Source organism: Drosophila rhopaloa, unplaced genomic scaffold (genome assembly GCF_018152115.1).
Source record: "Drosophila rhopaloa isolate 14029-0021.01 unplaced genomic scaffold, ASM1815211v1 contig_155, whole genome shotgun sequence".
NCBI classification, from domain to species: domain Eukaryota; kingdom Metazoa; phylum Arthropoda; class Insecta; order Diptera; family Drosophilidae; genus Drosophila; species Drosophila rhopaloa.
Window position 1 is genome coordinate 7,711,563 of NW_025335034.1, and position 27,846 is coordinate 7,739,408.

A 27,846-nucleotide genomic window follows, 5' to 3' on the forward strand; every position below is an offset into this window, starting at 1 on the left:
GTAAAAATAAAATAAAACCGAAAACCGAAAGAGGAGCCCCCGAAACGAACACAATTCAATGCGTGACTTGACTGAGCAACTGACGGATGTACTTGAAGTCAACTTCATTTTAATCAGCGCCTGACAGCGAGCAACTATTAAGGGGAAATGTAATAGTGTCCTCCCCCACCTTTGTTGAGATCGGGCCAGGAATTTGATAAGCCCCGGGTGATAAAGCGCGCCGGCAGACGTTCAGCTCGGGCTCAGTTCAAAATGGCGTCACAAAATACATTTTGAAACGAGCAGCGAAAACGTGAGTTGATTAGCAATAACCCGCTGGCTCCTCCTCGATATGTGTGTGAGCGTGGGTGTCCTTAGCGCCATTTTGTTTCATAGCGGAGACAAGTTTAATGGGCACCTCTTAAAAGGTTTGCAGGCTCCGAGTATGGCCCGCCACATTAGTGCCTCAAGTCTGGAGGATACTAAAAAATTGTGTACATCAAGATATATGGCTAGCACGTGGCTGCCATATGTCAGAGTCGCCTTTATTAATATTTTATGTGTTGTTTATAAAACGACAAAAAAGGACATGTTGTTACTGACGAGCTTCCAATGGGAATTACGAACGCATATTGACGTAATGGCTGGACCAGTTTTTCCCCTCTCCATTTTTTTCTTTCAATTAAATGTATCTGCAATTGTCAACTATTTCAATATAGTTTTACGGCAAAGGCTTATATTGTTAGCCGCTTTAATTTGCCAGTGGCTGTCATTTGTCGCACTTTGAACATTTATATATTTGCATTTATTCTCATCGCTCAACTGTCATTTCTTTCGCCTCGTTGGTTTTTAATGCAAAAATTAAAACCATTAAACTGTGGAAATCCTTTTTGTTGATCTCCAAGAATACAACAAATATTTAAATTTAATACCACAAAAGTAAGGTCTCAAAACACAAAAGGATGCAATCGAACTGCAAAATTATTATCAGCCTCGGAGAAAAAGTAGAATATAGTATTAATATTTTATTATTTTCTGTTGCTATTCATAATCTAAATTAAAGTGCCTTAAATTTTTCATACATACGCCTATGGGGCAAGACCAAAAATGACTATGCGTAGAGACAAATGGCTTGAATATTTCAACAGTTTTAATTTTTTAAAAGAAATGAAACAGGTTTTCTGGTTAATACTGAATATAACCGCAACTGGCATTTTACATGAAACAAATTCTAGCCAATAAACCAAAAAATGACAAACCTCAAATCCAGACATTGACAAAGTTCCCCAAGAAATTGGCCAAAGCCAAAAAGGGCAGAGAAATATGACAGGCCAACTGAAACACAATCGAAAGAAAAGGAAATTAAAAACATAAATAAAAAGTCAACCCACACACGCAAGGGTCAGGCCGAGTTGACCCGTTCTTTTGCAACAACAAGCGAGAATTATGAGCCAAAGCTTTCGGATCTGTGGCCAAGGAGTTGTGTATTGTAATTCATTTGCTCAGCTGCCTCCAAACAAAAAAGGAGCAGAATTAAATGCACACAAACAAGGCGAGAAAATGCACCAGAAATTCAACACTTATTCCGTCGGGTGGGGAGATGACAGTGTTGTCGTTTAAGCTTTTTAATTGTTTTATAATAAGATTTCCTTAAATTGTTTTACCCATATTTGAAAAATAAAATATCTTTTAAATAAAATTGCATTGCTCTTTAAGTTCTCTTATAATTTATCACTCCTTTTATACCCTCGCAGAATGTTTTAAATTTTTGGCAGAAGTTCGTAACTTAGGGAAATAGACATTTCCGACACTGTAAACTATTCTAACAGCATTACGAAGAGAGTTTATATGGCCACGACCGTTTTACTCACATTAATGTTTGAAAAGTCGATAAAGTTTCTTAAATTTTTTGAAGTAAATTGCGTACTTCTGCTGTTTTGGTGATCAAGATTACAGTATGTTTTTATGCAATCTTTGCAACAATATCTCTAGTTTGATCAAAATCGAAATATATCTGTCAAACTAGTCGTATAATCCTATGCATTTTATTTGAAGGGGCATTCAAGAAAAAAAATATCTTAGAATTTCTGAAGTGAGCTTTTGTTCTCGTAATAACAAGTGTAACTATGATGTTTTAAGTCATAAATATTCATTATAAACTGCCTCCATTAATTGATTAAGTCGAGAGATGATAAGACATAACCTCATACCCATATTTATACCATCTATAAAAACAGTAAAGGCATACGTTTTATAACATAGTCAAATAGGTGACCCTAGCTTTTAAAAGAGTCTTACTCAGCACAGCTGGCAAACATGGACCCGTCAGTTCATGCTGATCGGGTGAAACTCAACCATCAGAAATTTATGAAACTTACCATTAAAGTTGGATACTACTATCGGGCAGTTTAATTATTTTTAACTCCGCATTAATTATTTAATATATTCTCATTTCTGTACACATAAAATGGAAAATTCAGAAAAAACATTTTGTTACTCTATTTATTAATTTTGGTAAGATGCAGTCTTTTAAATCAAATACCAAATTGAAATAATTGTGAGCTAAGCCAGTTTTGGTTGAGGCAGCACTGGTTTTGAACTGCGGCTACCACCAAGGTTCCGGATACGAATACGGGTCCGGGTGTCCGACTCCGACTCCGGTCGCCGTTGTCGCTTAACATAGATAAATTGCGTTAGAAAAAGAGGCGGCGGTGTCCTGGGTCCATTCGTATAATTCACTTTTGTCAGACTCATAAAAATTGTTGAGTGACATTTGTTTGTGTTTCCCGTTTGCCATTCTTGTAGTTGCTGGTTGTTGCTCTGTTTCCACTGATTTTGTGTCAGTGCAGCCATCTTTTTCTTTTCCACTAGACTACCCACACACACAGATACTCACCCACACACACTCTCACAAGCATACACAGTGTTTTGCCTTTTTGCTTTTCGCATTTTCGTAGCTTTTTTCTGCAATCTCGTGTTTCTGGCTCCACATAAAAGAAAATTAGTGAGTTTTGTTGCAAAAATATAAAACATTCCCCCTGCCCCTCTTTGGGTTATCCTTTTCGGCATTCTTTTTGGGTTTTTTGTCTTTGCTTTTGACATTTCTACTGTAGGTACATAATGACAAAGGTTTCCGTTTTCAAATGGCCTGACACAAAGCGATGAAAAAGCTTAAAACTGTGTTTGTGTCGCATTGTTTTGCTTTTGATTTGAATAAAAATGCCTGCAATTGCACAGTTTTGAGCCTTTGATGCAATGCGAGTCCCTGCTCAGAGCGAATCTCGTGTGTCCCGGTCAATTGGCGCCATTGGTCGTGTTTGCCAGCCATTAAAGGACTGGGACTAAAAGGTATTATATTTCCGTTGCCATGGTGTGGATAGTAAATGAAATGTCTTAGTGATTTGTACAGAAATTGAGTTTCTAGGCCAAAGACTTAGGTGAGGTTAGGTCGCTGTTTCTTCGGCTTAGAAGACACAACAGTGAACTGGAATAATGTTTAATGTTCAGTTGATTGAAGAAGATTTCTTCTCCTACTAGTTCTTCAAACCAAGCTATTGCTCAATTGGTTTGTCGAAGGAATCGGAAATTTCTGCAGGCTACTGGACATTAAGTGTTTTTAGAGCAGAAAAGGCGAAGTTCCCCTGCATTCGTGCAGTTGGCGATTTGAGGAAAGGGTTATAAGGGGATTGTGACCTGAGGACCTGAGTGGTCCTTAGATTTTGAGCAGTATTGGAATGGCTGTAAAAACAATTTTAAACTTATCACTGATAACTTATTTACTTTTTATTGGCAATTTAAAATAGCAATAGTTTCGGTTGGCTATAAAGACGAATATGATTTGAGTAGTCTTTTTTCCGTGTTACTGAAGATATTGAGAAATTTAGAATCTGCAATAGCAACGGTGATTACGCTTAATTTCCCTTGTCCCTTCCACCAGCTGCAGTTTACCTTTCATATCTGAGTATTTGTTGAGTCAACACGCCAAGTTCGTCCAGTGGCGTATTGAACTTTGCACCGCCAGCATGCAGCAGCGACCAGTGGCCATTGCTTTCCTAACGAACCACAAAACGTCCACATCTCCGTCACAAATCACGGCCAACACGTGCCATCCAGTTCGGAGTCGGCAGTCCAGCGTCCTGGGCACCTCCGCTTATTAACAATCCTCGGAGAGATTCGTCCTTCGCGCTGGCTCTTCTTTGCCATTCACATTTCCCCGGCATCCGTGTTTGCCGTTTCCCGTTGCCGTTACCATTTTCACATTAATGAAGTGCTCGTGTGAGCAAGTTGTTACATTTTCCTTCGGACTGGCGTTGATTACATGAGAAATTCATGTTCAAATTCAAATTTAAAACTTTGCCAACCGACAGGGAAAACTTTGTTCAACCAGGTAACCGATAAAAAGGAGCAAAAAACGGAAGCCCAAGTTTTTTCAGCAAAAATTTTCAGCTCGACTTATGTTGAAGTCGTGCCATTGCACTTTCCCAAGGTTTTTGCTTGATTTGTTGGCGGTGGAGGTATCTCAGATATATTTCTGTCTGACCACCTTTTTGTCGATGGCCAGTGCAGAGGAAATTTTTCTTATTTCGCTCGTATTTTTCCAAAGCGCTGCATTCAAATATTATCAATTTCTGCAGCTAACGATTTTTCTTGCCAACGCTAACTGATTGAATTGTTAGAACGTTTTACGTGAGCGGCATCGGAAATGCGCAGATGAGCCCCGCCCCTCGACCCTCGACCTTCAACCGCCGCCTGCCACTCAGCCTGAACTTGGACGGCGGAAAAATCAATTTTGTCGATATAAATTGTCGAATTTCTGGTATAAATTGCAACCGTTTCCCCAACACTTTTCCCAACACGAATGAAAGCTCGCCCGCCCTTTTTCGCTTAATTTTGGATGGTTTTATTTATTTTTTTTGGAAATCAGACACAAGATTAAAAAAAAAAAAATTATTTATGATAGTTGCAAAAAAAACCAAGAGAAGAAAGGGATTTCATTCGATGACCATAAATATCCATTATTTAACAAAGATAAATCACTGCACCATACAAGTCATCCCTTCTCATTAAACCCGTTCCATTATCCGCTCGTTAATTTGTTTCATTATTTAGTTAAGGCTAATATCGATTGAAAATTGCAATGAAATATAAATTGCATAATGCCCCTTTGGAATTTTAAATAATTAATTCATAAGCTCATTTAAGTGTGTCTAGATAATCATTAAAGCTAATATCACACTCAAAACAAATAAGGAAGCATACTTCGGCAAGCTGAATTTTAAATACCCTTGCAGTTATTACAAAAAAACAATGAAGCTATTTCGATTTTGCGCTGCATTTAGCCATCGTTTCTGTGCCAGCTATATGATAATGTTCTCCGATTTTGATAAAACTAAAAGCGAAGTTCTGATATAGTATATTATTACTATATGTCAAAGGAATATTTTAATAAATAAAAAAAACAGTAAAAAAATTTGTTTTTTATTATTTATTTTTTTTAATTTTTTGAATTTTCTATGGGAGCTATGTATATAGATGTCTGATTTTAATATAATTAAATTTCGTATTCCGCAATTCCGTATTATTAAAATGTTACCAAATCCGAAAGATCAACAAAAAAATTGTTGCATTTCTTTGAATTGCATTACATAAAAATCAAATTTTAGCTCTTTTTGAATTTTGTGAGTCATGCACTTTGTCCACTATTTTTCTGTGTGTATCCTAATAAGCATTGGTTAGTATATTTTCCATTTCTAAACCTTCTAAAACCAAATTAACTTATGAATCACTGGACAACTATCACTTAAATACACATTTATAGTTTTCTTATATTCTTATTCTAGAGAACGCTAATTAAATGATTTTCTAAATCTTCATTGCATACCAATTAAGTTTAAAGTCAATATGTAAAATTTTGCAAGTCTTAAAAACAATTGAATATTTTAAAGTTGATTTTTATTTAAGTACAAGTCTTTCGTGCATGTGAAATACAATTTACCTTATCAAGCCAAAAGCTACTTTCTTTTCATATTTTATACGCCTTACAAATTTTTTACCTATTTAGTAAGTCTTGCATATCACTCAATTTTATAACTAAACATGGCACCCAAATAATATTATGTGAAAATACATCTTATTTAAACTGCAAATATCTTTGAATACCCTAGAGCAGCAATTAAAATAGAGCGAGAAACTAGAGGTTTTGTCCAACTTATGAATGCAGTGAACATTGGCAGATAGCTTCCCTCCCCCTCAGATCTGGGAAAATGAACAGCAGTTTCATTATATTTGTGGTGCCGTATGATTATCATCGACATCGCTTATACGCCATAGACGACGTGAATCGGCTGTCTGTGTGGCTGCTCTCCGGCTTCTCTGCTAATTGTTCCAAAATGACAATGCAAATTTGTATAAATTCTCAACGCCCCCCACACACAGAGACGTAGACACGTAAACGCTTTGCAAAATAGCCGAAAAATTTGTGTTAAATAAGCGAATAAAAGCAATGAAAGTTTTGCCACTTGCCTGCGTCCGGCTTACTCATTCGTGTTGCGTGTCCGTCCGTCCGTCCGTCCGTCGTCGGTCATTTCCTGTTTTATTTTGCCAACTCATCATCATGGTTGCCAGAATGGTTAGCATTAAGTTTAAAGCCTGCTCTCGAGAGCTCAGGAGGCACGTTTTGGCGTTTTCAGCACTTTATTCCGGTTTTTATTCCCGTACAGCACTTTCGATTTCGTTTCCAATCCGAACGGCTGATTACGCGTGAGTTGATTGCTCCACGTGATACGAACATTATCATTTCTGATTCAATTTGGGCATGCTGTTTGCCCTCCTCCGCCCCCATATTCAATATCATCTCTTCCAGAATCCATTATAGTTGACAGCCTTGCCAAGACCAATTCATACAATGTCAACACGAAAGTTTCTTCGCTTTTTTCGTCGTTGTTTCTAACCCTCGCAGCAGAAAAGAATTTGTTTAACAAGCACTTATTCAGATTATATTTGTTGATTTCCACTTATGAAGCACTTAATGCGAACACGATTCTGTATCCCATATCTCAAACTCTATATCTCTCAGCTCAGTTTCGTCCTTGGATTTTCATAGCCAGCCCGCAACACCCAGTTTATGTTTGCCTCTCAAGTATGATTGATAATTCTGATGATTCATGCGTGTAATTCAGCTTCGGGGTTTTCTGGTTTCTTTTCTCTTTTTCTTGGACTTTCTGTTGTGACATTTATATAAAACTCATGATTTTCTCATCGCCTTTTACCTTTTTCCGAAATATTTCCTCATGGAAATGAATCCTTTTAAATTAAGTTCAACTTTTTAAAACGAAATTGACTCATGCTCTAACTCAACTTTTGAATATATGGATAAAATAAATAATCCCCGAATTCAATATGCATTCTATCCAGGCAATTTTCGATATTATAATTAATAAACTCTTATAATATAATATTGGAAAAAATTATTAAAAGCATTTTACTGGAATACTTTTATTGTTAAAAATATACCTAAATATCGGATAAAATAATTTTTTAAAATTGTTTTTCCTCGTTTCTGTCCTTTCAAGTAAATAACTGCAGCACATTAAAGCACTGCTGATGAATTCAGCACATTCTTACTGACGCACAGTTGAGTAAACTTAAGTTGAGAGTCATAAGCCAAGCCATAAAACAGTCAAACGAACGACCGCAGAGAAGCCATCAAAAATATTGTAACACATTTTCCCTATTAATTGCCAGTTCAGCCACCGGTCCCGGTACAGTCTTCATTTGGCAACTCGAAGCCAACATTTTCTACCTTTTCCCGTCAGACGCCGTCGATTTTCTCAACCCACTGCGCTACCCTAATAAAATTTTGCAACATTGTCGGAGGAATTTGAAGTGGCCAGTTCCCTGGAACTGGCTTCCTTTCGGTACTGGCTTTAATGATGAAAACGAAAACTATAAACTCATTTGAGTATTGGGAATCGGAATGGCTACGTGATCCAAAGGGCAGTAGCTGGAATTTTCGCAAACTTAAAGATTGCAAAGGGTATTGCGAGGATAACCCAAAGTTGAAAACTTTACAAGCTCATCAGAAAATCAATTATTTATATGTTCTTTTAAGTTTGGCAAATAACGTATACTTTAAGATATGTACAGGAAACTATTTAAACAGTTATCACTCGACTATCAAATGCCAATAATTTGTTTGACATGAATGCTTGTATGTTATTTTGAACAAATTTATGATATTTATACTTGGAAATGAGAATATTTAATATATTTAAAGGAAAAAAGTTCTTAGCATAATAAAACGCTATTTTCAAATTATACGATTAAAGGACTCCCTGTACTATTTGCATTAGAGTAAAAAAATGTTTTGCCTAAATTCATTTTCCCATTGTATAATTATTTTATTGAAATACCAACTCGACAATACGTAAACATAAAGTACGTTGAACTTTTTTCTGCGTGGGAATTTCATCTGCAATCGCAACAGTTTTGTCTGTCATTCGACCCACTATTAATGATTTTTGAGCCTCATGCCGGCCTCAAAATCAGAATGTGGTCCCAATTGCCCGCATGTTTCTATGACAGTGGAAATAAATTGCCAACGCTTTGAACGCAGCGTAACCCGAATCCATGACGGCAAATGGCACCGGTCCGCACATACAGATACAAAGTGAAATACAATGCTCCAAAACTTCAGTTCCCACTGCGCAACAAAACTGACGAAATACGCGACATTTATCCATTTTTTTTGACTGACTTACAAATGAACAGGTTGATACCATCCCCATATGCAGTGAGCGAAAGGTTGAAACATATTTATGGTAATTAAAATTGATTTGAAAAGTTTAGATTGTCTCTGTGGTCGCACACACTCTTCAAAGTGTACAATGTTTCAGACTCGGAATACCCACTTTGATTCCTACGCAGTCTCTGCTCTGTCGTATAGGGCACACTTGGCAACAGATCATTCTGGCCACCAATTTATACGATTCCGTACAACAAAATAGAAATGCAATTTTGTGTAAAATTGTAACCTTTTTTTTATTATGCAGACATCATTGTTGAACTTTGAAACTATCCTTTGAAAACTAATTAATGGTAAAATTCTCTATATATAGTATGTACAACATTTGCATCAGTTAACTTCTGTCATATTTGTAAGTTATTATTACTTATTGTTAATTTATTTACTATTACTTTGACCCCAGCTGTACTTACCCACTGCCTGCATGTGTGACAAAACTTTCTAATTAAAGTTGCTGCAGCCCCGCACTGAAAAGTTGACAAGTTCTCACGTGTGTTTGTATTTGCCAAGGCGAGGACAAAGTTTTCGGTGTCGGCTTTTAGGCGCACTGCGTAATATATTTTACTTTGGCTGATGCCGTTGTTTTTGCCTTTGCTGCGGTCTCGATTATGCAGGGAATTCGAGTCTGATTTTAATTAGCTATCCGGGCAATTAGACAAGCACCAGGAGCTCCATAAAAACGAACAAGGAAAGACCGAACACACATCGCCATTATGAATACCAATATAATTATTAAATAACAATTTACAATCTAAGTAAGTAAAGTTAAATCTTAATATATGCTGTAATAATTAAAAAAAAAACGTTCAAAAAAATGTGTTTTTCAAATAAGTTTTAATTCTTTAGACAACTGGACGTGTAACAATCTTATATGTTCATGTTAAATGTCATGTTTTTACTCAGATATTTGAATCTTCCAACGTAGTATAGAGCATTACCAGGCAAGTCAATATAGTCAATTTTGGTGTCTTATATCTAAAAATTCTGACATATTGTTTCGGAGCTCTGAATTCGCGTATTTTTAACACTAAAACTTTTTATGAAAAACTCTGACTACGAAACTTTAAAAATAGTTTCAACTATAAGAAAATTACATTTGTAAATAAAGTACCCCAAAATTAATGAACTGGTTTTTATTTTTAAGAATTTAAAAATAAAGTAAATCAAAAAAGGTCCAGAAAGGTGGGACTCAGAAGAAAAGTGTTTTAATTTTGTCAATCGGGTCATTGGGATCGGAGACATACAATTAAATTGTATTAGTTAATTATTTAAAATGCGATATATAATTTCAAAGGTTTGAAATGCAGTTTAATGCACTTTACTTATTAAAGTTCTACATTTAATATACAAGTCTCAAGTACAAAAGACTGACTTTTTCCCTTGAAACTTATTCAGGCTTAAGCCACGAGGGACCATAAAAGAGTTAAGGACTGACCCGAATGAAAATCGAATAAGAATACAACTTGCGAACTGGACAAGACAACGACTACCCGCTGGCTTGCTCTCGAGTTAGCAATATTTTTAAGTTTCCCATTCAAATTGAATTAAATAATATGCACTCGACCCGCAAACAGAACTTTCCCCGAAATCTTAACTTTCGCTGAGTTCACCAGGGGGTGGAAAAGTGGGGATGGAAATGGAAAAGCGTAAGCAAAATAAGGCAAAGAATCTGAGGAGGTTCCTGCAACTTTCATAATTCATTTCTGCCTGAGTGTAACAATTTTTGCACTTTATGACTTTGGAGTGCGCGCTGTGCGAGTGCCTTGAGTTTGACTTTCGGGCCCGCAAATCATGCAATTGCACTAGCAACTATGGCAGCAACTACAACAGCAACTCTCGGCGGCAACTTCAAGTCGCAAACATTTTGGGCGCATCCTCCTTTTCAGGGGGCAAGCACCCTTCTCTCCTTATTTTTGTGCTAATTACAGGGGCAGGACGCGACTGCAGACGGTGCATTCTACTTGGCAACAGCCGCAAACAAACTTGGGGCCACGAACAACAAACAGGCAACCAGAAAACGACGATAACCGTAAAGGCAAGCCCCACAGCAAAAAAAAATGTAAGTAGAAAGAAGTTTAAGTTGAATGAGGCGACTAGAAAATACCGACTATTTATGGATATATTATATATAATTTATAAATAAGTATATTGTCAATGATTGCTAAATTTGTAATTCTTAACTATATACATTACCATCGATATTAAATTCATTTGATTGAACTCTTATGAGGAATATTAGGTGCACATATTTTGTAGTTGCAATAACTCCAAGTGACGTTAAGGGACAGCCAATTATTGAGAAAGAGACTCTGCTGTTGATACTTATCAAAATAATGAATATTTTCTTAAGGTGCTTTCACCTCATCTACCCAGAACTGTTGAGTTACTGGGTATAAAAACAAGGAGCGAAAGCGAAAAGGCAAACAAAAGACCAGCGACAGGCCAAAAGGCAAGGCCACAAGCCTGACCAGGAAGTTGTAAACGGCCAAATGGCATTGGGGCAGGCGTCCAGTTCGGTTCAAGTTCCCTATGAAGCTCAAGACTAAGCCGGTCCAGGGAGTCGAAGAGGGCTAAAAGGCAAAACAATCCGCCAGCAGGTTCCCAGGCATGAGCTAAGATTGCCAGGCGAAACGACCTCGGGCTGGGCCAAAAGTGCTTGTACATGTTCTTCCCAAAACAGATGGGAAGTCCGGCTAAAATGCTCTCCGATCTACCTGCTCCCCCTGCACATGTTTACTTGGGATTCCCGATTAAAAAACATAACTAGTACTGCTACTGTTTCGCAAAATAAAATCTTGTGTTCAAGCTAAAAAATACCGCCCTTGGTTCATCACTATAGGAATTATAATCGAGCAAATTTGTTTTCCGCGTTAAATATATCGAATCCAGCTAGTGGATTTGAAGATAAATAAATTACATTTTATTGCCGTTCCAAAAAGATTTAATAATGTATTTACCTTTTAACCTTATTTATAACAGCTAAACTTTAAACGAACCTGAATTTGTCTTTTACAACATCCCCCCCAACATCTGTTCCCAATGTGACTCTTCCTAACTGAAAAGTTACCCAAAGGCTCAGAGAACGGTTCGTTAATTAGGCCATCCGAAAAATGAGTGCTTTTATTGATTTAGACTTTTCTTGTCTTGTGTCAGAGGGAGTTTCTCAATACAAAAGTTAAAATCAATTTTTTAGAGTCGTATTTTGACACTTGTGTTATTTCGATTTAAAAGAATACCTTTCAATATTTGGGGCTCGATTTCGTTGGCATATCTTCCGTCCATAAAAATTGTTTATGTCATGCATTGACACGCGTCGTCCTTCTCGGTAGAACAACAGAAATTTTCGATTTATATGTATATACAAAGACAATTGAATGCGGGCGAGTACCCAAAGGACTCCGCTCCTGCACACGGAGTTCGATATTCGGTTTCCATATTCGCTACTGGGAATTTCCCTTATCGCATGCCGACTCCCACATAAATATAAATAAATACATACAAATAAATAACAGAAAAGGATATGGAGGCCGGGAAATGGAGTCGGTCATGGAATACAATCAAGAACAACAAGAATCGCGCACTGTGGTACGTCTGCAGTAAATGTTGCGACGAAATAAGTTTTATTTTAAGATTTTAGGAAACATAAAATGACTAGATTTTCCACTATAACTTCTAATTATTATTATTAAAATTTCACATTTTAAACTTTTTTTTTTAAATATTGGAAGCTTGCTTGCAAGCGGAAAAACCAAAAAATATAATAACTTTGTTGTTTTTTAACATATACATATTTTTTTACAAAATATATAGTTTTTTAGATATTTTTTTCAAAATAGGGTTTTAATTTTATAAATATCGGACGAAATCAATACATAGTACATAAATATCGGTTCGTGGAAATTATCATATTTTCTTGTTTTTTTTTTTTTGCTATTAACAATGCTCAATACAAATTATGTTGTTATGGGCTTTTCGGTCCACTGTGTGCAGCAAATAAATAAGGGGCAACGGCTATGGGTTGGTTAAGTGAAAACACTTGAACAATTCAGTCGAGCTCAGTTGGGGCCGCATAAATAATTCGCTTTTGATGAATTTGAGGCACGTGAATTGTCAATAAAATAACTATATAATAATTAAGGTAAATAAAAAGCGGTGCAGTTAAAAAGACCCCAACACAATTCAAATATTTTAAAGACAAGTGGAAAAATTCAAATTGAGGAAGTATCCAAACAAATCGTTAGGCCAAAGAACCAAAATCCTTTTCTTTTTTTGGAACTTAAAAAATTGAACCTATATTCTGCGTTGTTTGTAAAATTTATATATATTTAATTTATTTAAACTAAAAAACAGGAAACTTAAGCCTTAAAAATATCGTTTTTACCCCGTATTGATAAAAAACCAAATACTTTATTTTCTTAAATTTTGACGCCTCCATTGTTTTAAACCAGTAAAATTCAAAACAAATGATTTATTCCTAATCAGATTAAAACATAAAACAGTAGAACCAAACAGTGGCTTTAGTTTTGTAAATCATTTAGTTTTATAACCAAAAAATTTGTATAATTATATCTCTTTACCTTGCGGTCCAAATAACGTAACCAAAATAGCACCCAACCTCTTTGATGAAACGATAAACATCTTTTAAAAATGAATCCACTTAGGCCAAATACCTCAGGCAACAGAACACAAACTTTAAACTATTTGCTAACGCTTATCAAAAATACCACACGAATCTTAACAATGAGCAATTAATCTCGTGGAACCAAACCGAACAAAACAAAACCCGAGAAATCCGGTTGCCCCTAATGCGGCTCATAATATATGAGCCTTCGCACGCACAAAAAGTCTCGGCGTTAGGAATCAACGCTCACATAATTTGCATAAATTGGAGATGTATCAACTGAAATTGAGGTAATAAAGCCAACAGCGAACGGAGGGCCCTATCAAATTCTGGGCTTTGATGACGGAGATGCTGATCTGCTATCGAGGCACTTGTAATTGGCACTAATTTGCTTTCACTCCATTAGAGAATCCCCCCACGATTTAAATGCAAATGAGGGCGTTCCACTGGATAGAAAAATAACAGGTTGGCACTGTGCGAATACTATTAAAACCAATTAAGAAATGGAAATAAAATCAATCTCCGAGCACGGGTGTATGCCACCCTCTTGTATAAGGAAGTGACATAAACCGGCTTCGCCTTTTATCACAACTTATGCAAGACGCTGAAAAATGTTAATAATTACATTTGCTCTCACTGAAATAAAGTTAAAGATCCGCAGGTGTGTGACATCTCACAAGAACCAGATTCGAAATGTGAGATACGAGGTTTTGTATCTACAAGATGCGACCATGAACCCCAGAAGTTCAGCGGATAATCAGCTGTTTCGGTATCTTATGCTGCTGCATTAAACCGAAATTCAAGAAGTGATAATCGTTGAAGAAACCACTTAATTGGCAAGGGAGACCAAGAGCAAACACCACTCTCATGCTCATCTTCCACATAAAGCAAAATAAAAATAAAACAAAACCCCCGGCTTAATCCGGTTATTAAACTTTACACTGAGCAGCAAGTTCGTGTAACTTCTCCCTCGTTTCAGTTTGGAAATAGATTGGTCTCATCGAATATAAAAATGCTGCGCATGCTCAGCGGCGCTTTTAGTTCGTTCAAAAATTTCAAAGTGTTCGGTTCGGGGCAAGAGTGCTCCCACTTAGGAAAAATAGGATCCCTTGCAAATATGTCACTCAAATACGTAAGTGGACAACTATTCTGCATAATGGTGAATTCTTAATTGCTCCAAATGTATATTCAAATTGTGTTTCAAAGCTGGTCTTTCCTGAAATGGACTTTTTAGGAATGCAGCGAATTTGTTCTAATTAGCAATTTGCGTAAGCATCATTAGTGAAATTCCAGTTTGCTGCATAAATTACAATATGCAATTGGTCGTGAACAAAAATTATCATTATAAAATCATTTGTTGGATGAACAAATCAAATTTTAAAATATATTGCCAATTAAATATTTGATTAAACACAACAAAGCTGAAATAAGAAAAAAAAAACAAGCCAAGACTGGTAAACTGACTTTGTCTAGTTTACATATATATTTATTCGGTGAAATAAATTGCTTTATTATTTGAGGTGTGAATCTGCAAGCCATGACCAAACGATGACGTATAATTTCTTTCTATTCAAGCTACGATTTGCATAAATTTCAAGCTCGATTAGTTTCATTATAGTCGCTAAGCTAATCATTGTCGGAGAAGGTCTAATGACCTTTCCTACAAGGGAAAGGAACATTTCCGTTAGAATATAAATGCGAATAGAACTGGCCGTACACTAATCCAGTTTTGGCATGTGCCGAACAATGCAAGGCTTTTGCCGATTCGAAGGTCAGAATTAATCAGATGGGAATATTTTTAGAGCGCCCACACTCAAGAGCCAAAACTTAACCAAATTTTCAAATTGGAACACATTTCGAATGTCTGTGACCAAATCAAACAATAGGGCATAACTTAAGAGGTACAAGCGAAATTGGTCAGCAAGTCAAATGATCTATTACGCAAGCAAGTCTTTCTTATATATTTTTATGCCACATAGTCCCATTTTTTTCTCAATAATTATAAAAATATTTTTCAAAACCTACCAAGCTTCTTGATTCTTCAAATTGATCCTTTTTAATTAAATAAGTAGACATTTTAAAAAGTTTTTAATATGGTACATTTTTTAGAAGCCCTTGATTGTAAAAAACAAACTCAATACAATAAAATTATTATATGCAACTTTTGACTTTGTTTAATATTTTAATAATAATATTTTTTAACAATTTTGCTTTTTTAGATTTTTGTTAAAAGTAATTTTAATAATTTTAATATATAAGATAATAGCCCATTATTTAATTATACGTGTATTTGCATTTCAGTTATTCATTGTATCGGCAGTGCTGATCGTTTTGTGCGGAGCAGATGTGTCGGAAATAAAGGCGGATAAAGTGGCTCTGCCATTCAATGACTTACTGCCACCGCTGGTGGATGAATCGAGCACCACCACGACAACCACAACTGCGAGGCCTGCCACAACGCCGGCCACAAAGCCCACCAAGAAAGCGTATTACCAGAAGCCGGCTCAGCTGGCCAAGGAGGATAAATCGAAGTCCGGTGCTAGCACACAGGACGTGCAGGACCTTGCCCTCGATCTGCTGCCACCCTTCGAGGACGAAGCCAAGCCAGCGGAGGGAAAGCCTCAGGGTCTGGTGAAAACTACGCCACGACCTGTGATCAAGGTCACTCCGCCGGCTGCTCCCAAGGTCACTCTTCCGGCAGTTCCCCGGCCGCAGTACTCGGTCCAACCAGCCGCAGCTCCTCGGCCCCAGTACTCGGTCCAACCAGCTCCACCAGCGGTACAGCCCGCCCAAGGCTCGGCTCAAAGAAGCGGTTTCCAGTCCCGGTTCTCCAACTATTTTCTCACCAGTACCGTCCGACCACGGCGCGGTCCTTTGCCCACGATCACTCCTTTCCCGCGCCACGTCAGGCAGTAGGAATCCATTTAATTAGATTAGACAAGCAACCATTCAAAGGCCACGTCGAAACACAAAATAAATAAGATACGATACAGCATGAGATAATGAGTGGAAACTATTCGGTATTATTTAAAAGTGACTGTTGAAGCATGAAACTCACAACAAAAGATGCGAAGATTCCAAATGTTGATGGATCTTAAATAATTTATGAATGCATAAAAGTGAACATTTTGGACCACAGAGGCACAAACATCTGTTGGCATAATGACAAGTCTGGCTATCTGTTTTAAATAAGCACCTCTGTGACGGAATTAAAGTGGGCGCAGTTAAAAATATAACATAAATTGATAATTATTATAAAGCAAAAACTTGTATTTTTAATTTAATCAAAAAGTACATTTTGTAAGGTTTTGAGATTCTTTATCAGACTAGAAATACTTCTTATTCCTAAGGGTTTTAAATAAATTTTTTAGAGTGTAACAAAAACTATAAATAAATTTTGATTTCAGGATTGAAAGAGATTTTGCTTTATACAAAATTGTTATTCGATTTTAGTCGAGGTTCGTCTGATGCTCAAAAATTCATTAAAAGTTTACAGCGACATAGTAAATATTTTAAAAAATGAATAATTTGATACTTCTTTTAAGTTTCCTAGCTAAAAAATTCATTAAAAAAACCAAATCAATGGATTTTTCCTAAAAAAGAGTTATACTGGAATAGAGATGTCAAAAATATGAAAGTTAATCTAAAGTAGCAAATGGTAGTCCAGGTATCTTTCAACAGCACAATCAGCGAACATTTAAAATATGTGAAACGCCTTTCCCTTCTTGCAAACGTCACATTCTAGTGTCTACCGCAAAAGCGGAATTCAGATTCATTAACAGCATTTAATTAATTGCTTGGCGCCGCCGAAACAGAAACTGACACTGAAAGCCGCTGTCAACTGCCAAATAGCTACAAACGTTTTGGCCCCCGGCTAATATACATGTTATGGCACCACGGGCCAAGCCGAACCCGAATTCAATTCCAAGCGTGAACGCGAACCCACCGCTTGACATTCGCTCAACCTGCTAAATGCTAATTACTTGGCGTTGATGATGTCGCCGACATTCGGGCTGTCAGAAATTTGTCGCATTCGCATTGCCATTTGAATGCAAGCCAGAAGCCACACTCAGAATAAATTTTACAATACATTCAAAAATTAGAAATGCCTTTATACTTCTGTAAGCATTTTTGATACATAACAATATTTTTTAATGGTAAAAGATCACAGTTTAATATTATAGTTTAGCATTTGCTCATATTTTGTAGGGTTACTTTAAGTTTTCCATATAACTTAATTTAAAAAATTAAATTGTGTGAATTAGGTTAACGGTAATCCAATATATTGTTTTTTAAATTCTTCGGCCCTAATAGAGTGGAGCTTATATCTATTCTATATTTTTCCCAGTGATTTGTGGGAGATATCAGAAAGCTCGGCCGATCTAATCAAATCATTGCCATACCGATTAGCCATATTTATGGCTCCCGTTTGTCACTCGCTGTTGCTATTGTTGTTACTTGTTGGATGTTGTCCATTTAGCCTCGTTAATTACACGACTGATTGACATTAATGCGTGGACACTGGCCGACGGAGTAATTGGCTTTACATCCGGCGGCGATCTTGATGCAACAGCTGATTTAAATGGCTATCTGGCCTCAGGCATAAATGGGAAAAACATCCCCCTGATTAATGGCATTAAAATAAAGTTAATATGCTATTTAAATAATTCCGATAAAAGTCTTACGTATGCTTTCGGAGGAATACCATTTCATCGCCTATAATTATACCCGTTACTCGTAGAGTAAAAGGGTATATTGTATTCGTGCAAAAGTATGTAACAGCTAGAAGGAAGCGTTTCCGACCCTATAAAGTATATATATTCTTGATCAGGGTCACTAGCCGAGTCGATATAGCCATGACCGTCTGTCCGTCTGTCTGTCTGTCTGTCCGTATGAACGCTGAGATCTCGGAAACTATAAAAGCTAGAAGATTGGCATTTTGCATGCAGATTCTAGGAGTTCCTACGCAGCGCAAGTTTGTTTCAAAAAGGTGCCACGCCCCCTTTAACGCCCACAATCGCTAATATACGATTTTAAAAATTTAAATATTTCGGAAAAGTAAAAATGCAGTTTTATTGTGTTTATCAATACCTATCGAAATGTAGAAGAAATTTTTCAAATCGGACCATTCGCTAAAAAGTTATGCGTGATCAAAGTTTCTATCTCCATCTCCCTCCCACTCCCTTTACCTGAGTAACGGGTATCTGATGGTCGGGGCACCCGACTATAGCGTTCTCTCTTGTTATACCCTTGCAGAGGGTATTATAATTTTGGTCAAAAGTGTGCAACGCAGTGAAGGAGAAATCTCCGACCCTATAAAGTATATATATTCTTGATCAGGATCACCTCCTGAGTTGATATAAGCATGTCCGTCTGTCCGTCTGTCTGTCCGTCTGTCTGTCCGTATGTCTGTTTCTACGCGAACTAGTCTCTCAGTTTTAAAGATATCGAGTTGAAACTTTGCACACAGCCTTCTTTCCTTTGCACGCAGTATATATCCGACTATATCCTATAGCTGCCATATAACTGATTGATCGGAAATGCCGTAACTTTGGTGTTTGTAAAGTTAGGAAGTTTGGATTTTTTAATGCGTTTTATATTTGACCAATCAATCTGACCTACCAAATTTCATAAGGATCGGCCGACTATATCCTATAGCCGCCATATAACTGATTGATCGGAAATGCCATAACTTTGGTGTTTGTAAAGTTAGAAAGTTGGGATTTTCTATGGGTTTTATTTTTGGCCAATCAATCCGACCTACCAAATTTCATAAGGATCGGCCGACTATATCTTATAGCTGCCATATAACTGAACGATTGGAAATGTCATAACTTTGGTGTTTTTAAAGTTAGGAAGTTGGGACTGTTTATGAGTATTAAGAATGCATCATATGAATAATTTTGGAGAATATAATTTACAGAATATTCTGCAAGGGTATATCAACTTCGGCTCCGCCCGAAGTTAGCTTTCCTTTCTTGTTTTTGGATCTTTTCACCCAGTTTTAAGATATCTTTGGATGGCAGCGACGAAATGCAACGAGAATGTACCGCAGGAAACTATTTGCTATGATATACGATCCGAACAAAATTAGTACTAATAGAAAGGTATTTTTACGTTTTTTTAACATTTCGTACTAATACAGTTCAAAAGACTCTTTGTTCTGGCTTAACGAATAAAACCTGAGGTTTCTAATCTTTACCAAAAATTGCGGCGAAGGAAACCAAAAGTATTCTAATACCTCTGTTTTTAAATTGAGACTTAAATGTCTGATTGTGCGTCGTTATGCTTATCAATTTTTTTGTTTTAGAATCCTTGAAACATTTTTGTTTCTCCACTTTTTTAAGAAAATTTGATATGATACATTTTCCATGTCAAGGTGCGGTCGCTAAGTCTTGCTTACCTCGACAAAAGGTGTTTTTGTCTGATAAGAAAATATTACCACAAATATTTAAGACTGCGTAAAGTGCCCAATACTTTTATTTGTTTTAGTCATGTGATACAAATAATTTTTAAATTTAAATAAAAAAAAGAATAAATTATGCTATTTACAACAAAATTTTTATATTATTTGCAAATGAACATTGGCCATGTTGAACTTAATTCCAGATATACTGCAATTCTAATGCAAAACTTTCCAATTACAACAACTTACTAACCGTAGACTTTAAGTTCACACCAACAACAAATTGTTCAGTCAATTTCGAGAAAGAATGTTAAAACGATTTTCAGTTGCCATGAACACTTTGTAAGCAGATTCGTATGATACTGTCCATGTCGAAGCAACAGTAAAGCAGCCTCTCAATGTCAGACCGTGACAAAATCGTAGCGATTTAATGCGCTTCAACTAATTACTGAACCCCCAGCTCTTCCCGCGGGAAATGCCATGAGCTGCCAAGCCGAGCAATAATTTAAATGACACTAAGCGATGTCGAAATGCGACTCAAATGATTACTTTTTCGTATTTAGAAATTTGTGTACACGTAATAGGCGCAAACTTGGGAAGGTTAATCTATTTAACTGATTGGAATTTTACTTAGAAAGATTTTGAATAAATATATTTAAACTGGCCTTTTATAACGTTATTAATTCAGCCAATAATTTTATTTATTCTTTCTATAGTCACTTATAACGGAACCCTATTCAAAAAGTCAACGAAAATTAGGTTGTAATTTTGGATTTTCGGGGTAGTTTTGTCTTATGGAGCGACCGATATTAAGTAGTAGCTTTAAATATTTCATGAAAAAATAAAATATGTATTATAATAATTTTGTAAATTGTTTGACTTCTGAGTAACATATCAAATCCAAGGATATGAAAAGTTAAATCCCACGGAAGTAATATTTCAAGTATCAGATCCAGAACTCTGATATTATTTTTACGTATGTCGGCAAAGGGTATTGGCACGATGCGCTCTCATTATAAAAGTTTTCCTGTAATGCGTCGAAAGCCATTAGATGTTGGCCGTGGCATTGGAGCTTTCCTCTCTTTCACACCCTCTTGTGTGTGGATCTCACAGCAGCATTAAAAATCGCTTTTACAAATGGTGCCATAAGCTCTTAGGCAAACTTTTAATGTGCACACACCCAGACACGCACATAGTTGGTATTGCACGAGGGTGAAAGATTTATGTGGCCAACGCGGCGTATGAGCGTTGCGAAGTATTTTCAACTTTAACATAGAGCCCACCGAAACCCCCTGCTCAAGTATCTAGATATATTAAAAGTGTCTAGACTATGCCACATTAGCCAGCACAATAAACAATACTCACAATAATAATAAAAATAAAAAAGAACCGATATACGGCCACCAAATGAAAACGATGACCGACCTTTTTTTTCATGGTCAATAAGATCGGAATGAAATGGAAACATTTATTTTCCACTCGATGCAAATGATAGTAAAGAGGCTCTGTTTTAACAATAATTTTTTACGTCACTTTAATTAAATTTTCCCACTCGCTGCGGAGTATGTTAATTTCCCCACCGAAAGACGATTTTCACTTTTCGCAGCTGTCGCCGAATGAATTAATGACCTTAAGTGAATGGTCGAAAGGACAATTACTTTTCGCCACAACACTGATGCAAGTGTTTGCACGAATTTTAAATTGATAGTAAATATTAAAGTTCCCAGAATCCTTCAACATTAAATGCAATTTTTCGCCAACTTTTCTCATTTGCCCAGTACATACAATAATAATTTTAATATGGCCGTGTAGCCGCATACTGAAGGGAGGATATGGCATACGTTGGGGCTATCATCCAGGCCACCACCCACACATATCCCTTTAATTATGCTATGCCAACAGCGGGTCAGAAAAGGGGAGGACTGCATCTCGAATTTGCATAAGAGTGGAGAGTGAAGAGTGGGGAGTCGCAACAACTGACCGATTGGAGTATTGATTGTCGACGTTGCCAACGTTGGCAATTAGCCCACTGGTCGTCAGAGGTGCCAATTTGTCTATCTGGGTCGTTTGCAAGCCGAAAGGATTTAGTTTAGATTCGGCTCAACTTTTATTTCCAGCAAATGATCAGTGAGTATCGGGATTTCTAAATATAATGTTATTTCTCCAGGACAATAGACTTAATTTTTTTTATTGTTATTGCAAGATGTGTCTTTTTGCATTTGTCGCCTGCTTCCATTAGATACTAATGGAAACGATTTTTACATACGAATCTACAAATACAAGGTTTCATTGAAAAAAATAGTAATTTTCGAAAAAATTACAAATTAAGAAAATGGCTCCAAATTTAAAAAACTAGTGACTTAAAAATAATTTAAATAGAACTCAAGCTATAAAAAATAAGATTAATATAAATTGAGTCAATTTCATCAATATAACCAAAAAAAAATTTTTTTTTATTTATTTATGTGTGTGGTTTTTGCATTTACGCCTTCTTTTTTTAGCTTTAAAAATTTAATTAAAAAAAATATATTTTGTTTTAATTTGGAGTTGATAAAAAATTTCAGGAAAATCGATTTACAGCCTTTAAATAAATGTTGTGGCTTGCAAAAATACAAAAATCGACCAAAAACAATATATCCTGTTCTCAAAATAGATTGTTGACAACTCTGATTGCTCATATACAAAGCCATAGATGCTTCAACCAACCGTTAATGTCTCGCTTCAGTTACAATAACGGAAATGAGTTTTAATGCGAAAATAATTGCATGTCATTGACGTTGACAACAGCAACGGCACATAAGCAAACAGACAATGCGAGAATATTGATATAATATCATTAAATTCCATTTCATATTTGCTCTCTGATGAATAACAGGCAGTTCAAGTTGCTACTGACAGAGGTCTGGGTGCTTACCCTCTTATTCTCCGACCGCTACTAAATGGATTTAAATTGAAATGCAAAACCTTGACTTACATTCTGCCGATAAGGAGGTCGGGGCATTCCTTTGATTCATAATTGTCAGGCCTTAATTGAAAAGTGAAATCCACAAGTCCATTGATTTATCTTTTTCAGCGCGTTCTTACTTTATTTGTTGCTTTTAAAATGAGGCTTTATGTACATATACATAATTGAATTTCGTTATGCTATATTCAAGTGTATAGATATAATATTATAGTATAATATTTTTATACAGACTTAGATATTTGTAAACACTTGCATAGGGTCCGTCCGTCCGTTTGTATAGAAATATGCGTATACGCAAACTAGAAACTTCCCAAAAGTGGTTTTTCTATTGCCGGAAGGAGCCGGATCGATATATCATATAATTCCCATAGGAACAATCGGAAAAAAAATCTTTTTTAAAGTATAACTTTGTTATTTTTAATTTTTGTTTGTGATTGTGTACTCAGGAATTCAATAAAATTAAATTCGGACATCTATATCATATTTTATTTTGTTGTTATTTTGTTATTTTGTTATCAAAATATTCCTTTGAGATATAGTAATTATTTACACTTTTAGTTTTGTCAAAATCGGATGGCTGCCATAGAAACGATAGCAAACGTAGTCGTTTTGTAATAAATTGCTTTATTTAAAAGTAACAAGGGACTTGTGCCATTAAAAAAAAAATCGACTACAAAACTTTTTATTTTGCTAACTTCTTTTGACTAGGACCATATTTCTGAAATTAGGAAACAATCAAGTTGAAATTTTGTTTTGCAGATTTGTTCTATGGAAGCTAAATGATATAGTAGGCCGACCCCGCACAACCCGACTTATATAATACATGCAACAGAAAATTGTTGAAAGTTTGAGTGCTGACAACACAATAACAAATTTATAATTGTTTTAAATTTATTTTTCCAATTGTTCGAATGGGAGCTATACGTTATGGTCTTCCAAATCGGGCGTTCCGACATTTACCTGCAGTATAATGTCGGAAAGTTTCATCATGATAGTTTTGAATTTCACAGACTAGTTTGCGTAGAAACGGGGACGGTGATACATACTTAATTGTGTCAGAAATGTACAAAGTTTTGAGAAAAATTATAAATTATATTTTATAACCAATTCTCTGCCCCAAGCAACCAATAATGTAGTTTCTTGAAAATTCCCAGTTTAATTCTCAGCTTCAAAGATATAAAAAATCCCTTGAACACATTCTGCCCAGATAAAACTGGACATGAATAAAGAATAAAGAACATCCGTCATTCATAAGCTTTGATTACAAATGTAAGGCCACAGTCGACAAACAAATTGAGGCGAACGACAAAATAGATTATCACTGCAAAAACAGGAAAATAATAATGGCAAAAAACATCACTAGCACGTCTCTGCAGAAGGAACGAGTTGAGTCTGGTCCCAAAAGATAGAGATACAAATGAAGAAGCTGATATAGCAATTGACCTGAGGGTCGAGCTTGGCAATAGGAATATTTGACACCAAAATAAATAATTCATTTATTCGACGACAAACCGTGTTAATTCCCAAAGTCTGGAGTCTACGGGGGAGCGAATAGAAATTATTAATAATTTATTTTAGCACATTTCAAGGATTTTGCACGCCGGCCACACGTTTCGGCAATTTCCGGGTAACAAAACCGGAAAAATACTTGAAAGCGTAATAAATTTCCAAAGATGCTGGGTCGAGTTTTGGCCTGTCCCCGCCTGACTGTTTGTGTCAAGGGTCGTCATCTCTGTAGCGAGGGGCGGTGGGTGGTTGGTGGGGCAGGGTCAGATGTAAGTCCTTGACAAACTGTTGCCGGGACCAAATCAATGACAAAAAATTACACACGAATGCCTTGGGGCATTCCTGAAGAGATTTGCAAACGCAACATTCGCCCACTTTGCCTTCGAGGAGTGGGAAATTAATTTCTTTACGGAGTTTGCGCCTGGTTAAGTTCCGGGGGAAATTGCCATTTATTTAATGCCCTGACCTTTACTTTTGATTTGAATTCAGTTTTCATTTAAAACTTGAAAACTTTTGCCCAAAGCCAATTAAATTAAATTGTTTTATAAATGAAAATTCGTTTTAAGTACTCTCACTTAAAGAAGGTATATAATACTCGAGACATGTAAAAAAAAATTTACATAGATTTTGGAAAATCACTGGTGATTCAAGAACTCCATATAATTAATAACATTTATCTTAAACAATGAAATCCTTTCTCTAATTTATGAACATTTTGCCATTAAAATTTGAAAGGAGAAAAAGAAGAGGCATGATAATTTTCTAAAGTTAAAGTTGATTTTTTTTTTTTTAATTTAGAGTAAAATTGCCTTTGGTTTAAGGAAATTTTACAGAAAAACAAGAAAGGACCATAATTTTTATAAATATAAATCGGTAGTTAAAATAGTCAAGACCGTTAAACGTAGTATTTTTGTTATACTAATTTTGTTTTTTTTTCATTTACTAACAAAAACAAAGATCAGCGAAGACTGAAGTTTTTTAAGTGTACACGGTCATTGCGTTATCCAGAGATTTTTATCGATTCTCTAGTAGTGTAAATCGGCTCTAATGGAACGAAAATCGAATTCCGAAATAAATACAATTCGTTAATTTTCATGTTCGACTTCAATTACATTTACTTTCGTTCAAGTCTATTAAAGTTCTTTACTTCAAAGACATCCTTAAGTACAAAGCCAAAGCAAAATAAAAAGTATTTAACAAAATCAACAAAGCAACTTTCCACCGCACCTTGAACACTCAGCGAAATGAGAGCAAATGAAATCCTGCAAAGCATTTTGTATAAATTATTTTTCGCAAGGCAGACGCACAGACTACAAAATACAAAAACGAGAAAGAATAACTGCCTCTGAGCAGTCTTAAATCAAAACACCAAAGCTTTTCAATGCCACGTGCTTGGAGGTCAAAAAAGAGCAGAAATCTATGGAGGGAGGTGGTCCTTTAGTCCTTAGTCCTGTGCCTGTAAAGTGGGTCTGGACGCGAGCGACGGACGAGCTTAGCTGAAAAAGACCATTAACAAAGTAAACAGCTGCAGAAGAGCCTCCAGTCTGCGGACTTTGAAGAGGGGTTCCAAAAATTCGGTCGAGTCAGCGTTGTATTGTGCAGAAAGTGGATGGAAATTAAAGAAATCTCTTTGTTTTGACACCTCATTCTGTGGGAACTTTTTCGTCCGCGCTGATACAATCTGCTGCAAGACATTGTGTGCACACATTAGCATAATTTTAGGCAGTTTTAAATAAGCAGCTATAAAATTACCGCCCTCATGACACTATAGCTTACCAGATGCCACCTTCACTGAAATTATGTTTTGGCAAGTTTATTTTTGGGTCAGCTCAGCTAACAGCAAGGTATCGATGGTCCTCCTGCGCATCTTAAACAGCTGGAAGCCCTGCTTATCTCATCCTGACAAGTTATTGCATACGACGACCCAGATTTAATTTTTCTGGAGGGGAGTTGGACTTTGATTAAATACGAAACAGGGCTTGGATATCCACGGTCGGAACGACTCCATGAAATCAGTTAATATTGTTAGAATGTGATAAAAAGAGAAACTGATATATGCACTTTGTTCACTGAGAAAATTTGTTCAAATTTATTGACATAAAACAAGTTTCCTTTAGTGTAAAGCCCTTTTTTTTGAGCAGAACAACAAATGGAAATGCAGACAAAAAAAAATAATAATACAAGAAAGTAAGTCAATTTCGGCATGCCGAAGTTTACATAACCTTGCAGCAGTTTCAAAAATTAAATGTTCTATATTTCAATTTTGATCCTTAAAAAGAATGAAGCTAGAACGATGTTCCGATAAATTTTCTGGTCTAAACTATAGCAGTTATATGCCGTAATTCTGAAATCGTTAAAAATTACTGTAACTCGAAGTATATAATTATATATTACAAAACAACAAAGTTATAATTTTATTTAATTGTTCGCGATTGTTCCTATGGGAGTTATATGATATAGCAGGTCGATCCAGCCCGATTGGACTTTTTTACTACCTGCACAGATAGACGGCTTTTAAGTAAGTTTCATCCAAATATCTTTAAAACTGAGGGACAAGTTTGAGTAGAAACGGACGGACGAACGGACGGACGAACAGACGTACATGGGTAGATTTTATAAACTCGAAATATGCCATTGTAAATTGGTATGTTTTTGAAAAAAATTATAATTTTAAGGGCACTCTTTAAAATTGGTAACATTTTTCCAGAGTGATGCAGTTTGGCTACGAACCCCCCATAAATACGTATGGAAAGCTTTTCATGCTGGAGTAGGAATAAAAACAGGGCTTTAATCGATAGCTCAATGCCGTAATAGCTTTAAATATACAGATATATATATACGATTTATTCGTCAATTAACTTACTCTGTGATGTTTTATATTTTTATATTTTTTATAAACTCGAAATATGCTATTTGTAACTGGTATGTTTTTGAAAAAAATTATAATCTTAAGGGCACTCTTTAAAATTGGTAACATTTTTCCAGAGTGATGCAGTTTGGCTACGAACTCCCCATAAATACGTATGGGAAGCTGTTCCGGCTGGAGTAGGAATAAAAACAGGACCGTAATCGATAGCTCAATGCCACCACAAGACATCCGTCAGTGGCGGTGGCGAACGAACGCCCCGCAAAACCCAAAACGGCACATATCGGTTATTGAAATTGTCTCGCAGGTGTCATTAACGTTGGCAGCACTTTACGGCCAGCAGTATGGGCCATGGCAAAATCGGGAGCAGCAGCAGGTGCTTCCATTTGTGGTCGGGCATATACGATACGAAGCCCGCAGGCTCCTGCCCAGCCCTCCAGAGCGACCCCTTCCCTTCCTATCCCCATCCTCTGAAGCCACTGTCTACTGTTCGGCATTGTCATTAATTTCGATTTATGGTCATTAAGCTGAGGCATCGGCTCCTTTCTATTTAATGTGGAAAATATTTAATGAGTCCCATAATTTATGCACCTTTTTTGCAGCGTGTGATTCGAGAAAAAGTAAATTATCCCGCCTGTCGATTTGCGTTTATGATTTTAATTAATTCCTACCAGAGGCTATGTCCTGTCATATCTCGGCC

At 36.2% G+C, this 27,846-nt stretch overlaps 1 protein-coding gene across 1 annotated transcript; it reads left to right on the top strand.

The window, feature by feature from the left end:
• Positions 1-14,457: 14,457 nt before the first annotated feature.
• On the top strand, positions 14,458-16,701 carry LOC108047167 (anti-sigma-I factor RsgI2). The gene is made up of 2 exons (XM_017127264.2): positions 14,458-14,535; positions 15,705-16,701. Exons 1-2 carry the CDS (start codon positions 14,521-14,523, stop codon positions 16,317-16,319), a joined length of 630 nt encoding a protein of 209 aa, XP_016982753.1. The 5' UTR covers positions 14,458-14,520; the 3' UTR covers positions 16,320-16,701.
• The last annotated feature ends 11,145 nt before the right edge of the window (positions 16,702-27,846 follow it).